Source organism: Pezoporus wallicus, unplaced genomic scaffold, assembly GCF_028554395.1.
Source record: "Pezoporus wallicus isolate ANWC-B61680 ecotype Strahan unplaced genomic scaffold, APGP_CSIRO_Pwel_v1 scaffold_13428, whole genome shotgun sequence".
In the NCBI taxonomy this organism is placed as follows: Eukaryota; Metazoa; Chordata; class Aves; order Psittaciformes; family Psittacidae; genus Pezoporus; species Pezoporus wallicus.
The window spans coordinates 2,843,291-2,868,547 of NW_026637482.1; the positions used below are offsets into that span (position 1 = coordinate 2,843,291).

Consider the following 25,257-nt stretch of genomic DNA (forward strand, 5'->3'; position numbering starts at 1 on the left):
TGGTTTCAAGCAGCTGTTATGATCAAAAGTGCATGGATTAAATTTATGTGCTCTCCTCTCCAGAAAAGAGAAGCATCAAGCTCTTAGCGGAGTAGAGTTTATTACTTTTAAAGAACAAAATTTAGGTTTTTTAGTTTAGTTTTAGACTCCTCTCTGATTTGGCTCTAAAAAGATGTCCAGAGGTGTCCTTTGTGTGCTTGCTTTGCTGCCTTAAGAAATGGATAATGCGTTTTTACTTTCTCCCCCTTTATAGATTGAGCTCCCTGATCTGGGTACATTTTATAAGCTTCGGATATGGCATGAGAAAAGAAATCCCTTTGCTGGCTGGCATCTGAACAAGGTGAGGGGATGGCAGGGGAAGGTAGACCTGGAAAGACAGATTGGTTGCAGTCCTGGGTCACTGCATTCTCCAGCTGGCAGCTGAGTTTGATGTGCAGTGGTCAGAGGTGCCTCCCTTTACAGACAGTGCAGCCCTAGGGGTGGAATTGGAAATCCTACATGAAAACAGGATGTGGAGAGAGCACATCATAGCATTCACAAAAATACATGGGGAGAGAAGGGTTCATTGTATGGTTTTGGAAGAGATTCCTTCTTCCTCCTCTCCTTTTCAGTTCAGCCCAGGTATGTATGGGAAATGAGAGCAACTGGAAATGGTAGCTCCCAACAGCCCAACTTAATGGTGATAATGATATTTCCCCATGCTTCCAGCATCAGGCCACTGTAGTCCTCCCTGGCTGCTGCCAGGGACTTTTTCCTTTGCTCTTCGAAAAGCTTCCTACTCTTAAGCATTGTTACTATATGGAGAGGTAAACCTCCTATTTAGGCTGGTCGTAATGAAGAACTGATTGCAGCAGAGACCTATTGTATGGTCTCCTATTCAGAGCATAACCTGTCCTGAAGTTTTGACAGCCCCACTGCAGGACACTTGCAGACTGGAGGAGCCTGTGGAGACTGTGCAGAAGAGAGCAGCATTGTTGTGTTTGGGAAATGAAAAGGGTATTCTTCAACTACATGCCCTCTGTTCTACCAGCAGTGACTACCATGCTGTCAGCCCTCACATGGATCTGCAAGGCAGCAAGTTCACCTCTAAGCTTCACCTATACTCCTACTGCAGAGCTTGGAAGATGTTCTCTGCACGTAACAAAAATATTCTTTGTTCTGCAGCCATAAATAATTGCGATGATAAATCACAATTTACCACTTAAAAGATTTTTCTTGAGTGCTTTTAATGTGCTTTGACAGATCCTGCTGTCCTTCATTGTCAGGGAGCTGCTAAAGCATACACAGACAAACACCTCTCCAGTGGGGAAAGGACTTTAAAGTAATCCTGTGTTCACCATGTGGTGGGAGAAGTTGTCTGGCTGTGGTCTTTATCAAAAAGAAAGTTCTGGTCAGACATTAGGCCACTGCAAACTGTTAGTTCGTTCATGGGTAATGAGTAAGACTGCTTAGACCTTCTATAGCTACAGATTTCCCTAGGATATCCTTTTCTCCTGCACAGAAATTGTGTTCAGGAAGGATAAGAGGAATCTAACAGTGTGTCTAGGATTTACTTTGGGATAAACTTTCTAAGCAAACCTGGTGAAGCTGCAGGAAATCAATCTGCACATGTACACCCAGTCTGCTGTTTTCTGGATGGATCAGTCTCATAGCAGATGATTCCCGTCACTTGTGCCTCCATACTGAGATGAAACCTTAGTGATGCTTTGTTCCAGTCCTCACAGATTTCATGCCAAGCTTGCTTTATGTCAGAGCAGGCTTCCATTTTCTATTACAAGAACAGTCACACTGGTCAGCCTATAAATCCATCTAGTCCAGCATCCTCTCTCCTGTGTCACATAATCCTTGTCTCTAAACCGGAGAGGAATGGATTTGATGGACCACTAGGTCGATAAGGAATTGGCTGGATGATCACACTCAAAGAGTTCTGATCAACAGCTTGATGTCCAAGTGGAGACCAGTGAAGAATGGTCCTCCTCAGGGGTCAGTGTTGGGATCAATCCTGTTCAACATCTTTGTTGGCAACACGGGCAGTGGAATTGAGTGCACTCTCAGTACATTTGCTGTTGACACTGAGCTGTATGATGCTATTGACCTCTGGGATCCAGAGAGACCTGGACAGGCCGGAGAGGTGAGACCATATGAACTTCATGGAGTTCAAGAAGGCCAAGTGCAGGGTCCTGCCCCTGGGTCAGGGCAATCCCCAGCACAAATACAGGCTGGAGAAGAACTTGGGAGTATTGGGTGAGGAGGAGCTCCCCATGACATGGCTTCAGTGTGTGCTTGAGCCCAGAACCCCCTCATGAGCTGGCTGCATCCCCAGAGTGTGAGCAGCAGGTCAAGGGAGGGGATTCTCCCCCTCTGCTGCACCCTGGGGAGATCCCATACCTGCAGTCCTGATCCAGCTCTGGGGCAACAGCACAAGAGGGACGTGGAGCTGTTGGAGCGAGGCCAGAGGAGGCCATGGAGATGCTGCAAGTGCTGGAGCAGCTCTGCTCTGGAGCCAGGCTGAGAGAGCTGGGCTTGGTCAGCCTGGAGAAGAGAAGGCTCCTGAAGGGGAGACCTTAGAGCAGCTCCAGTGCCTAAAGGGGCCGCAGGAAAGCTGGAGAGGGGCTTGGGACAAGGGCCTGTAGGGCCAGGCCAAGGGGAATGGCTTTAACTTGCCAGAGGGGAGACTGAGATGAGCTCTTAGGCAGAAGCTCTTCCCTGTGAGGGTGCTGAGGCGCTGGCACAGGGTGCCCAGAGAAGCTGTAGCTGCCCCATCCCTGGCAGTGTTGAACAGGGCTTAGAGTAACCTGCTCTAGTGGAGGGTGTCCCTGCCCGTGCCATCCATATTTTGCTCTGTGGATTTATGCAGTGGCATATGACAAACAGTTACTAAGATCCACAATATCCAACAATACTTCACAACACTGTGGAGCGGTTGGAGAATGTAGGAACGAAAAGCTGTCAGCTATGACAGACTTTGTTCCATGCATCACCGTCATGCACAAGTCGGAATGACGGTCTCATTTTTAAAGTGTGCTATTATTCTGTAGCTACCTACTCTCGCTTCCCAGGCAAAAACCTGTCAGGATCTTGTTGCTTGTTTGTCTTTAAGCATCTGAACTCACACAGTGTTTTGGTTTAATGAAGGTAACTCTGTTGAAAACGCTGACAAAAGAAAAATACTCGTTCAACTGCGGCCGCTGGCTAGATATAAATGAAGACGACAATGAGATCGTGCGGGAGCTCCCTGCGGAGGGATCTCTAGTGACTGAAGTCATGCCAGGTGAGAGCCATGGGCTCCGTTTAGGGGTTCACTTAGACCTGAATAGAAAGAAACCCTCTTTGTGTAAGGGATGCACAAGCAGACCGATGCAATTCAATGAGCTTTTCTTTCTGGCACTTTCTCTCTGCAGTATTTTCTGAGAGCATCATTAGCTTCATGAAGCCTTAGAAATCCCAGGATCTTGTTCTGAGCAGATTTCTTTGTGATGGGAGATGGGAGAGGCCTGGCTGCAATATAATTGTTTCCAGAGCTTTTTTTTTTTTTTTTTTCCAAACTTGGATTTTTTCTCATTCTTCCTTAAAAAGTGGAATACAAGGATTGAGGGATGTTCATGGAAAGCTCACTCAGCTAAAGGGCAAAAAATTCAGCAACCACTTTGGGGCTTTAAAGTTTTATTTAATTATATGCACATGTAAGCAGATATATGTATAAATATATGGGAGGTTACACAGAAGAGTTCTGTGAGAGCATAGACGCCATTCAGTACGTGTAAGCAATCTAATCTATTTATTGGGTTAACTGCGCTTGAACTGGAGATTTAATTAAGGAAAGCTGCATTACTTTGAGCTGGCTCCCTGAAGTGGCCACTTCAGTCTTGACCTTGTGTCGCAAGAATTAAATGTACTTGAAAGGAGACTTTCGGAGAGCAGCATATCTCAAGGTGAATGCTGGGATTTCTCTTATTTCCACCAAAGCAGCCGGTGGGGCTCCACACTCTGTAGACCACGAGTCCCCTGTTTTGTGAAGTTTCCAGTGAACTCAGTGATCTGCATGCAGCTGAGCAGTTCCTCAGAAGAGGAACAGTAATTGTAATTGCAGATGTTATTAAAATGTAAATAAAGCTGGGTTTGAAATGTATTTTTAATCAGCTGTGGAGAGGGCTGCTTGAGTTCAAAAGCAGGCACTTCCCTGTGAGGAGCAATTGTGCTGAGCATGGGTGAGATGCAGCATCCACTTGTGTTGGTTTCAGAGGGAGGGTGGCAGTATTGCTTCTTTTCCCTTCCTGATGCCAGAGAACAAGGTTTCTCTCTTGAAGGTTGGTTCTGGTGTTGGCTCTTCCTTATGAAATTCCTTCTGGAAATCCTTCACCTAATGGGCTGGGGGAGAAGAGATGAGGGCAGGGCAGTGGAAGGAAGGTGGCAACTCAAAATCTACCCATCAAAATCCTCAATAATGATCTCAAAGGTGTAAGCTGGCAAGACATGATCCAACCTTCTGCACTGTGAGGGTCCCAAGGAGATGGGACCAGCTGGGCTTGTCTTCCCCCATACAGCCAACATGAAGAGCCTGTTCCCCAGGTCCCCAAGTGCTCAGTATTTTTTAACTCTTTTTTTTCTCCCTGCCGTGCCTCTGGGTGCTGAAAATGATGTTTTTCCAGAACATGTTGTTACAAGGTCCCCCATCACAAGGATCCACTTGGGAAGGCAGGAGGGGAGATAGGAGAGGTGGTGCCCTAAGGAAGCTATGCGCTTCAATTCATGAGGTTTTACCTGAAGGAGATGGCATTTTTGTGTCCTGTGGAGGGGGTTTATGTTTTTTCTTGGCATTTCAGGCCTTCCTATTTTGGCTATTTTTCTTTTCCTGGTGGCCCCATCCCTGGCAGTGTTCAAGGCCAGGTTGGATGGGGCTTGGAGCAACCTGGTCTATTGGAAGGTGTCCCTGCCTATGGCAGGGGATTGGAATTGGCTGAGCTTTAATGTCTCTTCCAACCCAAACCATTCTGTGATTATATGATAACATGGAAATGTTAAAGTAAATACATCATCAGAAGTACCAACTGGAAGTACAACCATTTAAAATTAACTGCAATTCTGTGAAAAATGCAGTAAATTTAAATGGCAATTAATTGTGTTGTTGTAACTGTTTTATTAATCTATGTCTCCACAGTGATTAAGTACCGGGTGACAGTTTGCACTGGGACGGTAAGTGGGAGCGGCACGGATGCCAATGTCTTTGTGTGCCTCATCGGTGACCAAGGAGACACGGGAGATCGTGTTCTCTACAACTGCATCAACACCGTCAATAAGTTTGAAAAGGGCAACGTAAGTTCACACAGCAGCTCCTTAGGATGGGTTTTTGAGTGTGTGACTGTAGATTTTCTTTTTTGATGTATGTGTTTGTAAGCTTGACTAATTTCTATGCTAGTTTGGGCTAAGGCAGAAAGGAGATTAAATTATGTTGACGGAGCATCATAACAGGTTGCAGTTGGAGGGACATTCGGGTCAGGGACAGTGTGTCATTGCTTGAAATTGGTATGTTCCTAAGAGTCTCCTAGTTTGCTTCCCAGCTAAATCCTGACTGTTGACATGGCATCTTCAGATCAGGGAAGGCTTACAGAAAATCTGTGCATCTTCCAAGAGCAAGAGTGAGTCTTTCGCCCTTCATCTAATATGGCAAAAAATCTGTCTCCCAGGGCAAAGCAAGAAAAAGCATCTTATTTAATGTGAAAATTAGAACCAAAAGCCTCATCTGTTTCATTTATATTTCCTCCAGTTCTTCCCTCAACCATGATGAACTCAGTTTTTGTGTGTTATTTTCAATCTGCTTTTAACATGTTTTTCAATGACCAAGTCCTGAATGGAGTGGGTGGAAATGGCCTGGAGTGAAGACAGAGATCCTTGGAAAGCTGGAAATAGGAAAAGGTCAAATTGTAGTTAAAGCCGTTGTAGCGTTAACAGCATTAACAAGTGTATAATATGCTGATCTATCTATGGGGTCAACCTATGAAGCCAGTTTTGGATCTTTATGGTCTGACTTTGACAGGTAAAATATAATCTGTATCTCCTGGAGAGGATTTTGAGAATATGATTACACAACTCTGCAGATTTCTCATCTTTTGTGTCATTATTTGATTTAAGATTTGGAATGGCAAGAAAATGAGGATGTTAGACTGAAAAAATGAAAAGAAAAGGAGGTCATGTTTTCAAAATTGACTGTTGTGTTCAGGGTTCTGAAACATGTATTAACACATTGGATTTGCCTTTGAGTGTCCAGATTTTCCAATTCTTCACTGAAATGACTGAGTTTTTAGACTTTGAAAGAGCTTTCATCACCGTTTTCTTGTTTCTGTAAGACCTGTATGTAGAAACATGGTATTTACATAGTCTGTAAATTCACTCTGTTTCTAAATGATATACAGGTTTGCAGACATGGATGTTGAAACACCATATTTTTTCCCATGCAGTTACATTCATTTTTTTATTTTTAAAAAGTATGTCCAAGTTATAAAGGACAGCTTTTTGTTTTTTGACAAAATCTTGTTTTGTCAAAATGATAACAAAATAAGTCATGTTTTGGTGATGATTTAAACACTGTTTCAATGAAGTCCCAAAGAAGGTGCTTGATTCTCAGAAGATAAAAGGTATTTTAAAGACAGATAATGACTATTTTATTTTTACTCCAAAAATGAGTTATAGGGTAACCTGCATGAAAGGGAAAAATTGAAAAAATAATAAAAATCGTTTTGGAAAGCAATTACTATGATTAATAGTACACAAGTGATATAAACCAAACTGGAACTGACTAATGGAAAACTGCTGTCTTGGCATGAGGAGGTGATAGCTGGTGAATGAATTGGAAGCTGTTTAAGGACTGATCCTGAGAAACTTAGAGCTCATAAGTTCAAGAGACTGAGTGAATATATCTACACTGATTAACTCAGACACCCTGTTAAAAAGAAATGTAGCTAGAGTCAGAGCAGTCTCCAATCTACAGCCACTTAAGCCAGTAGTACCTTGATTACCAATTTGACTTGAAAAGCCTGTATATAAGGTAAAATTTAAAGATGCCTCTAAATTAGGTGTTTGCCCTGCTGTTGTTCCAGTTAGTTACTTTCTCATTAGTTTATATCAGCCATTAATAAGGGAGATGAACAGCAGGCCTAATGAATTAGACTTCATTGACTTAGACTGACTCAGTGAGGTTCCAATACCTTACATCCCCAATTCAGCAGTTCTGACTATGAAAGTAGCACTTGTTCAGGTATGTAAACCCATCACTAACACTTCAAAAGTGGTAATCTGTCTAGTTTTTATTTTAAAGGTTGGTTTGGGGTTCTGAGTGATGGAAGTATTATGACTCTTTTAATAAATTTAAATATTGAAATGAATATTATCATGCCACGACACTTTCTGGGAGATAATTGGTTATATGTGACCACCATGTGTGCTTCATGGGCTTTTAGGAGATGAAGAACAAATGAATGGCAGTATCTTACTTAGCAGGGCATCTCAGCCAGATGGTAATCACAGCAGTCACATCTCTTTGTTGGACTATATGCTTCAGATACTCTGTGTGCTTGCACACAGTATTTACTATACATGTATGTGTGTCTGTATATGTACCATAGACACCTGTCTGCCTGATTCCCAGAGGATTAACTTGCTCTTTTAATACACCTTCCATCACCCACTGGGAACTGGTCCTCCCAGTATACTCTTGGGTAACAGACATCTAGTCTTAAGAGGCCAACTTTTGGGTTACTCTGTGGGTTGGCGATTTGAGGTCTTTTCCAGGAAAAAAAAACCCAAACAAAAACCAACCACACAACAAAAATGACATAAAATTCATGTGTTTTGTGGGATATTAAGGGTGTTTTGCTGCTGGGTTAGGTTCACACCAAACTCTGACACAACCAAACACAGTTCATGGAGCAGCTGGAAATCCCCCTATGCAGCCATGCCTAATTCTTGCATGCCAAGAAATTGCTGGGGTTAAATTGTGCTCACTAGTCCATAATTCAAGGTGGAGTAATATCCTTAAATTGTACTTCTAAATACCTCTGTGGATTTGTTCTGAAGTGACTGTCCTGGATTTCCCAGAAAGCTGGTATCTGAGCAGGGGTTTGAAGTTGGATTTCTGGCCCCACTGTAGGAACTTCTTAATAATAAAATTACTTATCTTTTTTTTCAGTTATGGAGGGCATGCAGTGATGTGGGAGATTTAAGATGCTGGAAGATCATATATTTGTAAATCTGATATTATACATCTAGCACAAATATTCAAGCTTTCATTCTTTGGTATATTAATTCATACTTTCTCCTTTGTCTTACGAAGAATTGTCTTGCGGAATGCTGATGATGTTGGTTTGATTACAATAATATATTTGGCTGGTTTGTTTGTTTTTAAGGAGAAATATTGCCTTACCTTTTTTCTTCTCCTTCTCAAAGGCTGATGAATTCTTCGTTGAAGCAGTAACGCTGAAGCAGGTGAGGAGGGTGAGGATAGGGCATGACGGCAAAGGAGGAAGCAGTGGCTGGTACCTTGCCAAAGTGATAGTGAGGGAAGAAGGACAGCCAGAAAGTGAGGCTGTGGAATTCCCCTGCTACAGGTACTAGAAACAAAGCTTGCAAATTGTGCCTCCATCTATGCATTTGCAAGACTTTGAAGAGCCTAGCTGTTGTTCCAAGACTGGAATCTTCTGAGCACAGCTTAATCCTTTTTATTTATTCATTCATTTATTTTTGCTAAGCCTGAAAGCAAAGAGTGTGGACTGGGAGGTTTAAGATATGGCTAACACCCCTTACCAAACGAACTGCAATCTGAATTGTGAACTTCTCCGCAACTAGCTCAGTAATACAAAGAATTTCCAAAAGGTAGAATGCAACCTTCCAGTACCACATCCATAGCCACTGCAATTGCCTGCTGCAGAAACACACTCTGCAATCCACTACAATCTGCTAGTTTTATTGCATATGTGTGATGAGGTTTTGGTCCCTCATATGCACATCCCATCTTTCCAGGAGTAATGGGATGCTATTTTTGTGTTGGGAGAATGCAGAATTTTTATGCTGCTGTCTTAAGAGCTCCTTGCATGAAAGAAAATGCATATCATGCAGACAAAGTGCAGATAGAGCAGAGGGCTCTAACTTACCCTTATGGGTGGGTTATAAATGTATTCTTCTCTTTTCTAGACAACCAAGTGGCCAAAAGAAATGTGTTCCACTGAGGGTACCCATGGGGAATGAGATGTACCATCTGTTCTGGAACTAATGAGGGTCTGCCTCAACACTGCAGCACAAATAGAGAGAACTTGGTGGAAGCAAAAAAGACTAAATTCAGCGTAGTTCAGTGTACTGTAAAGTCCCATTTGGCCTCTCAGGTTGTCCGTCCTGTAGGATGGAAGTTCATTTTGTTCCACTTAGCTACATCAAGTAACTGCTCTAAGTCATCTCCTGGGGAACAAGGAGAATTACAAAACACAGTTATTTTTAAATTGCAAAGGTAAAACCTCTAAGCTGGTTACTTGTCTCTTTTCTTGGAAGAGCTCCACTATAATGAGGGGATTCAGCCAAATATGAAACAGGAGCCAGGCCCAGCCTCTCTGCACTGCTAAAGCCACATCTTGTCAGAGAGCAAACTCACTAGGGAGACAGCACGGAGCAGCAGATGCAATGTCATCTTGGTTGTGAAAAGCAAGCCAGTCTCTCCCTTTTCAAAGAGCAAACCACCATGTTGTCATTGCTGCCTTTTGATACATATTTAACAACCATATGTTTTACTGAGTTAAGCAAGCAAGCTAGACAGGTTTTTGCTTGGACATGAAGTGTCCATGTGAAGAGCTGTTTTGCTCAGACTCCTCAGAGATACCTCTGTGTCTAACTGCACTATGCAGCTGGCTCATTTTAAATATTTCCTTTTGCATTGCCTCCTTACCTGACTGTTTAGCTGGGCATCTTGCCTCGGCTTGGAGGGATAGCCCCCTTCCCCTTAGCTTTATAGCCGCATATCAGAGTCCACAGGGCATTTCCCTCAGGCCAGGGACTGAGAAAGGAGGAAGAAAGCAAACCCAAGACTTTATCCCCAAAATGTTAGTGGGGTGCATTCAGGCTTCACGTCACAAAAGATGGAATTCCACTCTTCTTACCTTTCTAAGCGTCTCTTTTTCCAAGTGGTATCTGTGTTGTTCATGCAGCTTTATTTGCTGTCCTTGTGCCAGCATTATCTCTTCCTCTCAGATTGAGAAGGTAACATGACTGATCGCCTCCAAACACAGGGACAGCTGCTCCCTCTCACTATCTTTGGTGCCTGTGTCTCTCGAGAGATGGGGGCATCATCGCAGTATACGGGTGTCGTCATGGAGTCTGGAGATATCTGAGGGCGAAGGTGCTCACCCACTGCATCCTCTATGTGAGGGATAAAAATCTCCATGACCTGCAGCATTTGGATGTTCCCCTCCAGTCCTGTAGGCCACGGACAGCTTATGTCCTCTCTGCTTTGGCAGCTGCTCATAGAGCTCTCCTTCACCTGCATCTTCAGAGCCAAGATGCTGAAGGCTTAGCCAAGAAGAGCCAATGCGAGTGAGGTTAATTAGAGACTCCATCTGGGGGACACCAGGGAAGATTCTGTTTCAGCTTGGGTATTCTGAGGCCAGCCAGTATATATGCTGATGTTCTCATTGCCTTAATATCCAAGACCTGATTAACTTTGACTCTTCTACACAGCATAATTGTATGGTCTGAAGAAAACAGCTGCTGCTGCTGTGTGGTTACTGAAAGATACTCTGTTGACTTTTTGCTGCTTAGCTGCCATTGTGGGACAGATAGAGGACAAAATGCCTTCCATCAGAAACACATCTCGATGCAGAAAGTTTCACAGGCTTCTTACCTCTACAAAAACTAGGTTGTGCTAGCATATGGGGAATGAACAGTAGAGGAAAGAGCTGGCTAACCAGCTTCTACTGTAATTAATGTCTGTAGGGTATCCTTATAGATCTTCACTCCATATAGCTCATTGAAGCCTCTGCTCTTGTTATTTACCTATTCATAGACTTGGCTGCATTTTGTCTTTTAATTTGAAAGCTTTTTTATGACTCTATAGGAACATCTATTACCTAGTAGTCACAAGAGCCCTATGAGAAGAGCTGTCTTTGTTGTACAAGGGAGCCAGCACAGATAAAGAGAAGCTAAGTGAATTAGTTGTGAGTTTGTGTCACATTCAGGAAGAGCATCAAGAAATAATGACTTCCAGGCCTATGCTTTCAACTCTAAAAGCTCTAGTTGGCTGTAAAGGGAATGGTTTGTAGCTCTTCTCAGTGATTTTTAAAGCGGTCATTTGATTTGTGCTTTCAAGAAGTAAATACGAGTAATTTCTCCAAACATTATTTGCAGAATTACTAGTATATCACTTGGATGCATTGCAGTGTTATTCCTCCCTTATGACTCCATAACTTTACACTATCTATGCTTTTAGGGAATGAACTCTGAATCATTCAGTTGCACAACTAAACAATTAATACTTTATAATACCTGATGTGGTTTAGGTATTGTGATCGTGAATACTGCTAGAAAGTTCAAAATGAAAGAGTTTCTCTTTTGCCCCAGAACTGGAGGCAAACGTTTTGAAGTTCAGAACTGAGTTCTTCAGATTTCGTTTTCTCCCCAAGGCTCTGTGGAAGTCCAGGAATGGACTAGCTGACATTCTCTAAAATAGTCTATTTTCAATAATATTTCTATCCCAGACAGAAATGAATTTTCAATCAGGCGAAGTCAGGAGTTTGTGATAGGATAAAATTTTATATGCTATAAATCATTACAGCTCCACTGAAATCTTCAATGATACTTCATTACATTTTCTTCTAAGTGTATGGACTGCACCATCCTAATTTTTCTCCAGCACAAGCATAAGGGAACATCATTAATTCTCTGAAGAACAACAGACAGACCATGAATAGGATGATGCAGTAGGAGACTTCTGTGAAAGAACATTTATTCAATCAAATGCCAAAAGTGTTCATCATAAAAAGGATCCAGATTTATTTTTTTTTCCCTAGAATCAGCCTGAAACGTCTCTTTTACACATATTTATATACACAGGTTATAATTAGACACACACACACAAATATATCGGTATCTCTGAATCTAATGGACGTGCTAATCATTCTAATTAAACACAGGCTATCGCCTGCTGGATTTCAAATCCTATATGTGATATCACACCATAGTTTTTTCCAGTGCTTCCCTGACTCTCTGATCCTCTAGAAATTATCTCTGAAGTGGTTTTCATATCATATTTGTTTGCTTTTGGTTATTGGACATACAGTATCTCTCTAGAAAGAAGTATGTTATGCATGATACAACTACACCCTTGCAAAACCCACAATAAATTGCATGTACTAAAATCATGTGGAAGCTCTGATAAAATAAAAGATTTTGCAACCTCTTTTGTGCTAGAAATATGATGGCTCCATACTGAAAAACCTATTTTCTGAAGCCTGATGTGTTTATAATGTGTCAATCCATTTGTGTTCAGTGTAAGACTATAAACCCCTGGTTGCAATCTGCCACTTTGTGATATGCTATTGGAATTACATTGAAGTAAAATTAGGATATTGCAGCATATGTGCTGAAGCGAAGGAACACAGTGGCATTGCTCATCCAGATGCTTCCTCTGTCATGAAAATCAGAGAAAACAACTTCTCTTTTCTTGAGAAAATAGTGCCTCTGCCACTTCTGACTGCTCTCTTGGCTGAAACAAAGTAAGGAGCCTTAAGCCACTTCTGCTGATAAACTTCACTCTTCCTCCTCCAGTCCAAGACATACTCCTCTTACCTTCAGTAGCTCCCAATATCGGTAGTGGAATTTTCATTATCTAAGGACACATTCTCCTTTTTTGATTCACTTTTCTCACTGTTGAAGCAGTTAGCTTTTCTCATTCTGCACGCAGAGATCTGTTTCTTCTGGGATGTATTTTCATCCTGCCACTTTGGTGCAGAAGATGTTTCCCTAGCATCATCAGTGGTGAAGGCAACAGAAAGCAACAGCATGTACACCAGCAACAGAACAGCAGCTTGCAGGACACAGAAAGCAGCAGCAGGAGAGCAGAAGTGTGTCTGCCTTATGAGCTTCTGCCTTCCTGAAGGCCATGCTGTAATCAGTAGTGCCAGTGCGGTGGAGTTCACAGGCTCAAATTTTGTGGGGCCTTTCAGTTAACATCCATGTATGCAGAAGCATCTTAACTTTGGGAATGATGCAATGCCTTAACCATTGGATACCTGTCCAACGACATGAACACTGAGCCAGGATCAAGAACTACGTAATATAAAGGTACTAAGGACCAGTTCTAACAGGTAAAAAACAAAAAATAATTCCCCAATCCCAAAACAATAAAGGCTTCCTTCCGTAAGAAAAAGTGTTGTCTTAGCAGGCTCTTCTTATGCTCTCCTTGCACTCTACCCTTGCTCAATTCTTGACATCAATTTCATGGTCTTCTCCACAGATTTTTCTGCTCCTCTATCCCCACTACAACTCTCAGCCTCCACCGAGGCACAATGCCACACCTGATGCCCTCACATGGTGTTGTGTGACCATCACATATTCATCACCTTCATGCTGACCCCTAAGCTTTTATCCCTTTTCAAGTAACACCTGCGCTTGGCCACCTGCTTTAGTGAAAAGGAAAAATACTGGGTAGACTGCATACCCGACCACCCGCCAAAGCTTACAGGAGAGCTGGGACTGGAAATGTGTGTTTGTGTGATGGGGCTCTATGCATCTCTTTTGCATGGGAACTTTGCTGCTAGTGCTTCTGGGACCAGATGGCTCTTAGCTCATGTTTGAATTTCTTTTCTGGTGCTGTTTTTTTGTATGATTTCTTTGTGCTTATTGTTTTCCTCTAGGAAGGAAGGGAGAGGAGGACAATAAAAGATAGTATCCCTTCAGATGGACAAAATGGAGACCTATCATCCCTGGTCTTCCAAAACATCTGCTTATTTCTTGATTACCATGGCAAGTCCAACTGTTCATGACTGAAAGCTGTGCTGGCTTATTACCAGCAAGATGCCATAGGTGTAATCCATCTGGGCATTTGTTCGTGTCCCCAGATCATAGAATCATAGAATCATAGAATCACAGACTGGTTTGGGTTGGAAAGGACCTTAAAGCTCATCTGGTTCCAACCTCCCTGCCATCGACAGGGGCACCTTCCACTAGATCAGGTTGCTCCAAGCTGTGTCCAACTTGACCCTGTCATTTGCTGGTTTCCATGTGTGCTGGCTCATCAGCAAAATCAAAGATGGAAACTGAAATGGGAAATGAGCTTCCCTTCTTTTTGGTATGAGGGTCAGCCAAGGAGAACATGTGTGGCATGGTCATGTTGCAGGAAGCTTGCGGAACATCTGCACTGAATGTGTTTGTGCAGAAGCAGTTCTTCTGTGGTCTGGTGTCACTCACATAGCTGTGTGGCTGCCTTCTAAAAGAAACAGTTTTGGTGGATTTGTTTTTCTAGTTCTGGGAATTATTAAAGCAACTTAAATACCCTGTGTGGCCTGCCAGATCTTGCTCACTTGTCCCTTGTTCACCCATACTGGTTTTAAGCAGTATTTTTAACTGCAAAAAAGCTGCTGCAAAAAGCTGTGTACCTGGGAAGAATGGGCTTTTTGGGAACTGCTTGCTCTCATGTGATGTCTGGGGGACTGAAATGGCCCCAGTGTGCTGCTGTGGGAAACCTGACCCTAAGCAGATGCTTACAGGAATACCCTGAGCAGTCTGGGTTTGAAGTGGAAGGTGAGAAACCTCTGCCAGGGTCTTTGCCATAGTCATACAATGCTGGTTGTATGGTATATGATGGGGTTGGGCTGTAATTCACTCATCCCTGAGGCTGAAGGAGCAGCTGTTAAGGTTACAAGATTAGCAATTGGTTTCCCTACATTTTCCTTTCACTTTTTTTTCCCCTTATTCTTCTTGATTTTCTTCTTAATTAGTCTACTTGCGTCACTAGATAAAGGTTGAGAAGCAAACAAATTCTTTCTTTTGCTGGTGCCAGCTGCCTCTACAACCCATTTCTGAAACTGGGTCAACATAATTTGTCCACTTCCTCGTGGAGAAAAGAGTGTGATATACTGACCTGTAAGGAAGGGAAAACTGATGATAAACCAGAGTAAGCAAACATAAGAAGAAAAGTGGGGGTTAAGTAACTTAGATGATATAAAGGTTGTAATAACGGTGGCTGTAATAAAGGCTGCAAGTATTTCTGGTCAATGAAGGTCAAAGCTTTCAAGATGCTGAGCCTGCCCATTTACAGGAATAACTTGTGGCTGTGAAGCTTGTGCTTTCCAGACAGATGGACATCACAGCAGATGCTCATGTACTGTGAGCAGGGCTCTTATGATCTCTACTTTTGGAAAATGGAGGTTTAAAGGGTGACTGCTGTAGAGTCTGGTCAAGCTTCTGTGAATTTAACAGAGATAAAGAGCACCTTTGTGACTGTGGTGTGGACTTTTACAATGTGGATTTTTACTATGTGTAGAGCCAGCCTAGGTTTTGAAAGGTATAATAGGTCCTAATTATTCAAAGATAACTTACTTCTGTTTGCAAACCAGATGGCTTGACAAAAACGAGGATGACGGTCAGATTGTCAGAGAACTAGTACCTGCTGGGGAGTCATCAATGCTGAAAAGTGAGTTTAGCTTTGAAAAAGACAAGGTCTGAGTTTGACCTGCATATGTATGTATTTGTTTCCTTTATTCTACTTCGTAATCTATGTCGATTCACAGTAGAACTACTGGGTGTTTTTTGGCATTCTTATGCAAGAAGCGGAAGTGGGTTGCTCAGAAGAAAATGCCTTTGACCCTTAACCCTAGTTTACAAATGAGATTAATTTGGAAAAAAGAGAAAATTGCAACATAAGTGTAGAAAAAAATCTTTGATTTTTAATGTTATAATTTGTTTAAAAACTGCTTTCTTGTTCAGGTTTCTCTGAAGGATCTTGAATCACCATTGCTTTAGTAGAGTAAATTTCATTGAACAACACTGTGTTCCCTGAAGAAAATCACCAAAAGATTAAATTGTCCTTTTCTGAAGAACCAGGGCTCAAATAGTACAATTTTCTTTAGAAAATCGCACTTACAGAGCTCAGGCTGAGATACTTTATGTTCTGTTTTAGGAAAAACAATCAAAGTTATTGAATTAAATTGTAAATTAAAAAAAAAAAAAAAAGTTAAATCACTTCACTTGCCCAAGCCATTTTTACGGATTATTAATCATCTAACAGTGAGAGAGAGGCATACAGAACATTTTCTGCTTATTAGTGTTGGATCTCTTATGTTTTGCTGAATAACTCTAAGGTGTGACATCTTACCCAGTGTGGCCCTAAGATGCTGGATACATGAACAGAGGAAAAAACTCCTTTCTATATCTCTAGCTGGAGCCCTTCTTCCCTGTATCTCTTTGAAGCTGATTGCCTGGCTGAGCACTGGAAATGCCATTTGTGTGTCTGTGTTCTGTAAATTGATCTCTCTAGATGTCAGTTATCACATCAGCGTGAAGACAGGAGATGTCCCTGGTGCCAGCTCAGACTCCAGAGTTTTCATCAAACTCTACGGTGAAAAAGCAGACTCCAGCAAAGAGACTCTCTTAGTCTCTGATAACGACCTAGGCAATTATTTTGAACGTGGTCGAGTGGATGAGTTTACTATAGATACGATGGACATTGGGAAGGTAAGAATTAATTGTAGGTGGCTCTGCACTTCATGCAAGTGTCTGAATTCCCAATCAATGTAACACTCAGGACTGAATATGAAGTTTCTGACTTTTACACTGGATATGGAGAAATAGATTTTCTACAGACTGTTACACTGGCACTCTGACGTGCATACGGGCATGTGAAGAGTTTTGTAAGTTTATAGTGAAATACATATATAAATCATGTACATGTACATAGTGGAAGAACAAGGTGCCAAGGATACGTTTTTTTATATATTTTAAGTGCATTCTGTTGGGCTTTTTTCCTGCCCTTTTGGTTTTTGTTTGTTTTTTTCAAAGATCAACAGAATACTGATTGGACATGATAATGTGGGTCTTCGGTGTGGCTGGTTCTTGGCCAGTGTCCAGATCATGGTTCCAGTCCAGGGAAGGCAATACATGTTCCCCTGCAACCGATGGCTTGACAAAGATGAGGCTGATGGCAGAGTGGAAGTGGAGGTCTACCCAAGTGAGATTTTGCCTATTGAGAAATGTAAGAGAAGACACATTGAGAAATGCATGCTGTTTTATAGCTAGCACTAAATTTTATCACTAGCATTCTTAAGGTACAAGACTCTGCTGTGTTAGACACCAAAACCAAAAAGAGCTGTCCCAAAGAGCTTATGTTTGTAAGAAAAGTAAATTATTCTCCTCATGTTTTTTTTCTAAAACAGCTGAAAAACATTACTGAGGTTTTAATTTCTGTTTCCCGAGATCGTACGAAAGATTTATTTCCTGAGCAGCAAAACAGAGCACAAGGCACTGTGCTTCATTGCAATATCAGCAGGTTCTGCTTTATTCACATTTACTGCCTTCCAGTCCCAGTGCTTCACCAGCTTACATCCCATCCTGCCTGTATTACTCCATTGCCTGGAAGAGAGGAGCTGTTTGACAAATAAGGACCAAATCCCTACTGCATATTTGAGTTTCATCAGCAGATACATTTTCTTTTAAGGATATGGTTAAATTTGCCTTGGGATCTTGAGAAAGGATGCTGTGGTTTTCCTCTGCTCTGTGTAATTCCCTCCCTTGTATAATATTAAGGAGGTCATTTATCCACGTCACAGTTAAAACTGGAATTAGATTTCCTTTTAAGGCTCTATTTTGCACCACTCTGACACTGGCTTAATACTTGTTAAAGGAAAACTGTTAAGCTAGCCCTTCAGGAAAGAGCTGTGTTATCTCACTTTTGGTTTAGATAAGAGGAAGTGGTCGGCTACATGGTCATTTGTTAAGACAAGGTAATTTAATTTTGAACCTGAGCCCTAGGGACTGTTGTTATTTGAGCTTCTCTGCTAATTTAATGGCTTTATTTTTGGAGTAGTGATAAACTACGAGGTGTCTGTAGTTACTGGAGACGTGCGGGCTGCAGGCACCAATGCCAAAGTCTTCATGCAGATTTATGGCGAGACTGGCAAAACTGAACTGATCACCTTAGAAAACAGATCGAACAACTTTGAGCGGGGAGCCACAGATATCTTCAAGGTATGATGAAGGCAGTCATTGCCGCTTCTATGAGCGTAAAGAAATGACCAACCAAACCTGAAACATCAACACAATAATTGGCCCAATCATACGAACAGTAGACTTTTTAACAAAATTGCTGTTGGTATCTGCTGACCTTTATCCGTATTTTGGGGAGGTTTTGTGTTTCTTTGGGAAGTTCTGTGTTTTGAGGAGCGACTTTCATTTTCTGAGGGACTGGTAACAAAAATAGCATGGAAGAATACAGTCTAAGAGCAGCATTTGTTTACCTTTACTTTCAAAAGTAGGTACTCATGTTAGACCTCAAAAGACCTTAACCTTCTATTTGGGCCTGACCACATGTTACTGTCCCTTTTCTTTTTCTAGTTGGGGAAAAAGAAACCCCATACAGAATATAAGATATCCTGGCCTTGCCTCTGGTCACATATGCTGTTAACCATAGGTACATGTTGTCAGGCCAACCCTGCAGAGGTTTGCTGCTGTAATTTCTGAGAATATGTGAGTGCCCCATGGATTTTACTGCCTGTAGCATCATTCCAGGGTACACTGCACTGGGATGGAGCTTAGGGCGTATAGCACACTCCTTCAGATACCCGTCCGGCCAGTATTTAGGTAATGGCATGATCTTCTTCTGTGGATGAGGTTTCAGAGCAAGGACCGGATGTGCTGTCAGAGCATGTCATAGCCATGTCCTTGTATTGAAGCAACCTCAGGAGACAGTAAAGCACAAAGTACAGATGGAAGTAGGCATTAAGGCACACCTGTCATATGTGCTCACAGCGCAAGGCTCAGAATGGCGATACCTTGGTCTCCTTGTGAATTTGCAGTCCCACAGAGGTGGGATCCAGCTTATCACAGTTAAGCACCTACTTGGAGCTGATCATGGAAGACTGGGGTATTCTTTCTAGTATCACTGACCAAATGAAGGTGCCTTTATCCACAACTTTACCACAGTTCTGAAATGTGTGTTTTTGAGATCAGTTCAATTCTCCTGCCTCAGTTTCATGCTTTTATAGAATGGAGTTAGTACTGTTTATCCAATTTTAATGAGTTCTTTGGGATGTAAGATGACTAGCACCTTATAAATGCTTGCTTTTTTAAGACTGTCTATAATTTTAAGATTAGGCTTCTCCGATTCTAAAAGAAATAAGCTTTCAAAATTTATGAGTAAGAGCTATTAGCCCATATCAGAGTTATCGTAAAGCCATATGTACAGTGTTCTGCTTACATAGCCATGCTTATATTCTCAGATGGTTATTGCTGGACTTCAAAGTTCTGCCCATTTTCAGTGTGGGGTTGGTTGTTATTTTTTTAATAAGCACACAAGGCAGAAGCTCTGAGGCATTAATATAAAGATTCTCTATCTCTTTCATTATATGAATATTTACAGAAAGATATGGGTAATAATAAGACTCTGTGAGCGACATGCTAATAGGAAATGACATCAGTTACAAGACAGGGCAAGCAAAATGATTATAGCAAATCCAAGGGTAAAGCAATGTAAGAAAAGACACATTTTTTATGCAAGGACAGCTGGATCAGTTTTAGTTTTCTGATAAGCATCTTGTGTGCAATTGATTTTGGTTTAATCTGCTGTAGAAAAATTGCTTCTGAACTGAAACCTTATATGCGAAGTTGCCAGAATTCAGCCTGAAGCAAATGCTTGCAAGTTTTATAACATGAACACTGCCTAGCAGCATAAGCAATCACCAGAAACAAGCCATTGGTTGTTGAAGGATTTCATGGAGTAAAACTTCCTATCCAACTTCATTAGGTAGTAATCTGGACAAATAATCTAAATGAACAAGGTTTCCTATCTGCTGGAGAGTATTGACTGGAGAGATGGAAACCTCCTTACTGACACAGCCGTCTGCCACTGATGCATTGTAATCACTAGTAATTGTATCCTCTCTGCACAGTAGTGAACTGAGAAAGTACTTTTCTAATTTTCCGGATGAGAAGGATGGTCCATGTCAGAGAACAGGTTATATGAGTCCAAGTTTACTGCCTGTTTGCTTTACCATCATTGCTTCTTGCTTGGTTCTTGTCTTGTGCAAAGTATTAAATGTAACATATTATTAATTTAAAAACTACCTCAGGGATTGAGAATCTGTAAAAAACCTAATATGATATTCTAGCCTATTCATATAGACAACATATAGACAATACTGGTGAGGAGAGCAATGGCAAAGTAGGGAGCTCAGTAAATATGCATTCAGCTCCTATCCTAGCCGTGGTTGTTCTGAATATATTCAGCTCAGTCTATTCAGAAGATGAGATTTGGTAATGGAAAGTGTGAAAGAATAAAACAGGAAGGAAAAAGAAAAGGTAAGCTTGCATAAAAAGTTGATCCTATACTTGCTTAGATGTTTTGGGTGCTAGAGGTGATGCTCCTCATTTTTAAGAATGCACTTTATAAAGTTAAGATGTCTTATATCCTCCTGGATGCTGACTTTCCCTTGGTGACAGAGAGAGGCTGCAGATGTTGGCAAGATATATAAGATTCGGATAGGCCATGATGGGAAAGGCATTGGGGATGGCTGGTTCCTGGAGAGCGTCACGCTGAAGCGGCTTGCCAAAAGGATAAAGGACTCTGATGAAAAGAAGAAGAAAAAGAAGAAGTCCGAGGAGGAGGAAGAAGAGGAGACCAAGGAGGAAGAAGTAATGGATGTCTATACATTTGTGGCACACCGCTGGTTGGCTAAAGATGAAGGAGATAAGGAGCTTGTGGTGGAGCTGGTGCCTGATGGAGAATCTGCCCTGGAGGGTAAATGTCAGAAGGAATGTTTGTGTGTATGTGGATACAGCAGTTGCATGGAGATACAGATAATCACGCTGTGGTGCTTTGCAGGACCATTTATGGCCCTGCCGCAACACCATTGCCCCAGGTCTGCAGTGTAGCTTACACTGTGGTTTGATTAATCAGCTCTGGCAGGAAGAGTACAGTGGTTAAACTAGGGGAAAGTGGGAGGAGACAGCCAGAAATGGGAGTATCCTAAAGATACTCCCATTCTGTAGAATGTCTGTAGATACAGATCTCTACAGATATCTGTAGAATTCTTCAGGGCTTCTCTCCGGTCTTGAATCACACAAGTTACCACTTTGGATGGGACTTTGGCAAACTCTAAGTATTCACATGTTTAGTGACAAGGGCTGAAGAAAGATAGAGCTGTTCATGTTTGAAGATAGAGGCAAACAAGCTCCAGACAAAATCTTCATTAAAGCTGACTTGTGCTGGCATTCTGGGGCTGCATCAAAGCCATGGATCTGATGAAATATGGCTATTTCTGGTCTTCTCCTGATCTGCTCTTGCAATTTTACTTACAGAAAATATGTATGAAGTCCGTGTTCTCACTGGGAGTGTGTGGGGGGCTGGGACGGATGCTAATGTCTTCTTGAGCATCTATGGCATAGGAAGAGGAGACACGGGTGAGCGCCAGCTGAAAAGGTCGAATAATCTCAACAAGTTTGAAAAGGGACAGGTAATGCATAAACTCAACTCATTCAAGGAAGCAGGAGGCTGGCAGAGCTGTCAGTTATGCTGGCCTTTATTCTTTGCAAGGCGTGGCTTCTTCTTTCAGCTTACAGCTCAGATGAGTTTTAATTCTTAGATATATTATTTAAAACAAAGTGCTTCTAAACATTTTTCAGGGTAAATCCATTTGAATAATAAGCTGAGCGCCAATTCTATATTGAAGCTACCTTTTGCATCTGCTTCCTGTGAGCATTCTGGTAATAATGTTTGAAAACTACAAACTCTAAATTAATGTTGGAGAATATTTGTGAGGGAGCTCAAATATGTCAAAATTCAGATTACAAATATGATTCTAAATGTTCTACTCAGCTACTCAGGGAATAAAAACAATATTACGCTATGTGCTGTAATCGCATTATAATCCAGTCCAATTGAACAATATCTCTTGTAGGTTAAATACTTGCCATAAAAATGTTCATGAACAATTAACAAGCTAGTATTATAGCCAGGTATTGCTTAAGGAATAATTCTGAATAACAAAAAATTACAGAAACAATAAGCAGCTGTGGAAAACTTGCAATCACAAAAAAAGAGCCTAAGGCTGTTAAATAAGCATTTGCTGTGATTTATAAACTTGGCACTGGTGAAACTGCAACCTGCACATGGTTTTTCATTCAGTGGGAATAGCTCCAAGCTGCAAATATAACATTCTGTGCTCTTGGAAATAGAAACCCAAAGTCCACCAGCAAGTTAATCACATTAAGATGCTTAAAGTGTTATGATAACAAAGGCCATCCTGTCACACTAATACAGGTAATAAATGAACCTCTTGGTTGTAGTAAAAATAGGAAGAAATTCTGTGGTTTGAAATAAAACACATGGAGGTGCACAGGAGAGTTTCAATGTAGTCAATACTTTTGTGTCCAGTTCCAGATTCAATCTGAGAGAAAATACTAAACCTCAAAGGGATGAGATTTAGAGCAAATGAGTTAAACATAGAGGAAGCTGAAACTGAGGTAAAGAAAGGAGTGAAGGTTGTGCAACTCAATTTAACTGCCTTGTAGAAGCCAAGAATGAGTGTTAATGGGAGAGCTCAACTCTGTAATTATCTTACTACATCCACGAAAAGTAGGTGTAGAAATACCTGTTGTTTTAATAGGGAAAAAGATAACCCTTGCCCATTTCCTGCCTTTTTTTCCCCCTTTCTGGGAAATCTGTCATTTGCCTCTTGCCTCCTGTGCAGGTGGATGTGTTCACCATCAAAGCCATTGACCTGGGTGAGCTGAAGAAGCTGCGTATCCGCCACGATAACGCGGGAAACAGTCCAAGCTGGTTCCTGGAGAGAGTAGAGATTGTTGACCTCAAGGACAGCACCACGTGAGCAGCCTGTTGCACCCTTTTTGTATGGTCAGAAACAGGGGCACATTCTCAGGATCCCACAGAACCATGGGAAGGTGCAGGAGATACAGGAGGGTATCACTGTAGTTCCTCGTCATCTCACAGGAAGCCTTGTGATGGTTGTGCTGCAGCACCTCTGTGGGCGGTTTTGCTGCCCGAGCATCTCTGCAGTTTGGGATCCAGCAGTGTTTTGAAAAAAAACTCAACTTTTCTCTGTTTCCCCTGTGAGGCACTCTCCCTCCTTGCAGAGCCTGCAGTCATGTTTCCTTTCAATGCTCCACTCTGGAAGTTCCTGACCTCACATTTTGTTTGTCTTTTGTACTTAATTTGAAGATCTGGGCCAAACGCAAGCTGCAGTCTAAGCAAACTTCCATGATTTTCACAGACAACTGGGTAAGCAAAGCCTGGGCTGTAAGAAACCTGAAATACAGGCTTGCCTTTTATCTGGAAGATGCTTGAAGTCACATGCTTAATAGCTGTGCAGTGGTCTGGTGGATGGGACTGCTTGTAAGGACCTCAAAATAGGTCCGTTCTTCCTAAGTGTAAAATGCCTGAGAGACTGGAGGTTCCCCTGAGTTATTTAACTTTTTCTGGGAGTGAAAACCAAAAGAAATCATTTGTATAAGGTTGACAGCTCAGAAACATCACTTTACAGTAAGTGCTCCCTAACCTATTTACAGGCACAAATACTCCCACAAATGATACAGAGCTCAAACAGATGTATTGTTCAGCTTCAAGTATTTTTGCTTTTTGTTTTAAAGTAGCCTCTGATCTCTGCTTGTGTATGTTATTAAAGCCTGTGAAGTACTGTGTAAGTGCTGGGTGCTGCTGTCATTCTTGTAGGTATTATTTCCCATGCCAGCGGTGGTTAGCAGTTGAGGAAGATGACGGTCAGATTGTCAGGGAGCTGGTCCCAGTGGATGAAGCATTTGTAAAGAAAGATTCGGAAAATGAAGGCCAGTCTCTTGCAACGCTGGGCCTGGAACAGAAAGGTTTATGTTAGCCTTGTATTTCTTCCATTGTGGGGTTGAAAAGAAACCAAGTTATTAGCACTGCTGAGGGCATTAGCAGTTAACATGCACTGGGCTGTGCGTAATTCTGCCCACAACATGAAATTTTCAGGTGTTAATGAAGTGTGAAATGCATGTTAGCCAGTGAGGATGGACATTCCTCATTTTTAGGTGATTTAATCATCCTGCATGATTGGACCCAAAGTGAAAAAGCTGGGAAGATGTATAACACATTCAGTCATCATCTCTTAAGTGAAATGCACACTCGTTGCTAATATCTGCGGCACGAATCCTAGTCCTTTCACATCGTGGACTGGGGTCGTTGAACGCTTCAAACCAAGCAGAGAGCAAACATGACCAGAGAAAGAGAAGGGACCTATATATGTCTTACTTTCCATCCTGCTGCTTGTGTCCATTGTCTTCCAAAATAACTTTGTCTCTCTTGTATGTAATTTTGCACAGTAACCACAGAGCAATGACACACTCTTGCATCTTATACTGAAAGGTGCTGAGTGCCCAGCACTTCTGTTTCTTCACTGCCAGTGAAAAGTCCTAAACTCACCCCTCATATGCTTTCAAATACAAAAATAATTTCCACAAATTCTATAGCCAACAGATTTTCAGAAATTGGGTATCCCTTTGGTTCAGGAGGACCTTCTGGCTGAGCAGCATCTTGGAAACATATGTCTAACTGTGGAAGAAAGGTGACCATTTGGAAATCTTGAGTAGGTTTTTGCAGTGCAGTGATGACTATAATAGACTTTTTCACTATTTTCATGAGTTTAAAATGCCTGCTAGATGATGGTGTGATAGAAATCTCCCTAAGGATGCTGTGATAAAGGGTGTGTTCATGAATATGAACTGCATACGTCAACCTGCACATACTTTGTGGTATGTGCTATATGCACATATATATTATTTGGTGCTATTAGAATAAGGAGGGTAATGTGTTGGGTTTTTTAAATGAAATAGCATTATAGGCAGAGGTAGATTTGAAGAGCTTTACAGATTCCCAGGAAGCAAATGGGAAGGCTTGAGCACATTTCTTATCTATAGATATGCAGACAATGTACTGAATGGCTGGAGCAGTACACTGAGTCTGCAACCAAATATCCCAGCTCACCCCAGGAGCTACCACAGCATACAATGAGAATTAGAGAT

General features: G+C 41.7%; 1 protein-coding gene across 1 annotated transcript in view; it reads left to right on the plus strand.

Moving 5' to 3' along the window:
- LOXHD1 (lipoxygenase homology PLAT domains 1) overlaps positions 1-25,257 on the plus strand; it is a 349,538-nt gene that overhangs the window by 72,398 nt on the left and 251,883 nt on the right. Inside the window, exons 11-22 of the mRNA XM_057405704.1 lie at positions 254-340; positions 3,136-3,271; positions 5,159-5,313; positions 8,440-8,600; positions 15,588-15,664; positions 16,508-16,704; positions 17,029-17,221; positions 18,053-18,213; positions 20,683-20,980; positions 21,541-21,695; positions 22,932-23,065; positions 23,930-24,078. Coding sequence (XP_057261687.1) covers positions 254-340; positions 3,136-3,271; positions 5,159-5,313; positions 8,440-8,600; positions 15,588-15,664; positions 16,508-16,704; positions 17,029-17,221; positions 18,053-18,213; positions 20,683-20,980; positions 21,541-21,695; positions 22,932-23,065; positions 23,930-24,078 — 1,903 coding nt within the window. The remainder of the gene's footprint in view (positions 1-253; positions 341-3,135; positions 3,272-5,158; positions 5,314-8,439; positions 8,601-15,587; positions 15,665-16,507; positions 16,705-17,028; positions 17,222-18,052; positions 18,214-20,682; positions 20,981-21,540; positions 21,696-22,931; positions 23,066-23,929; positions 24,079-25,257) is intronic.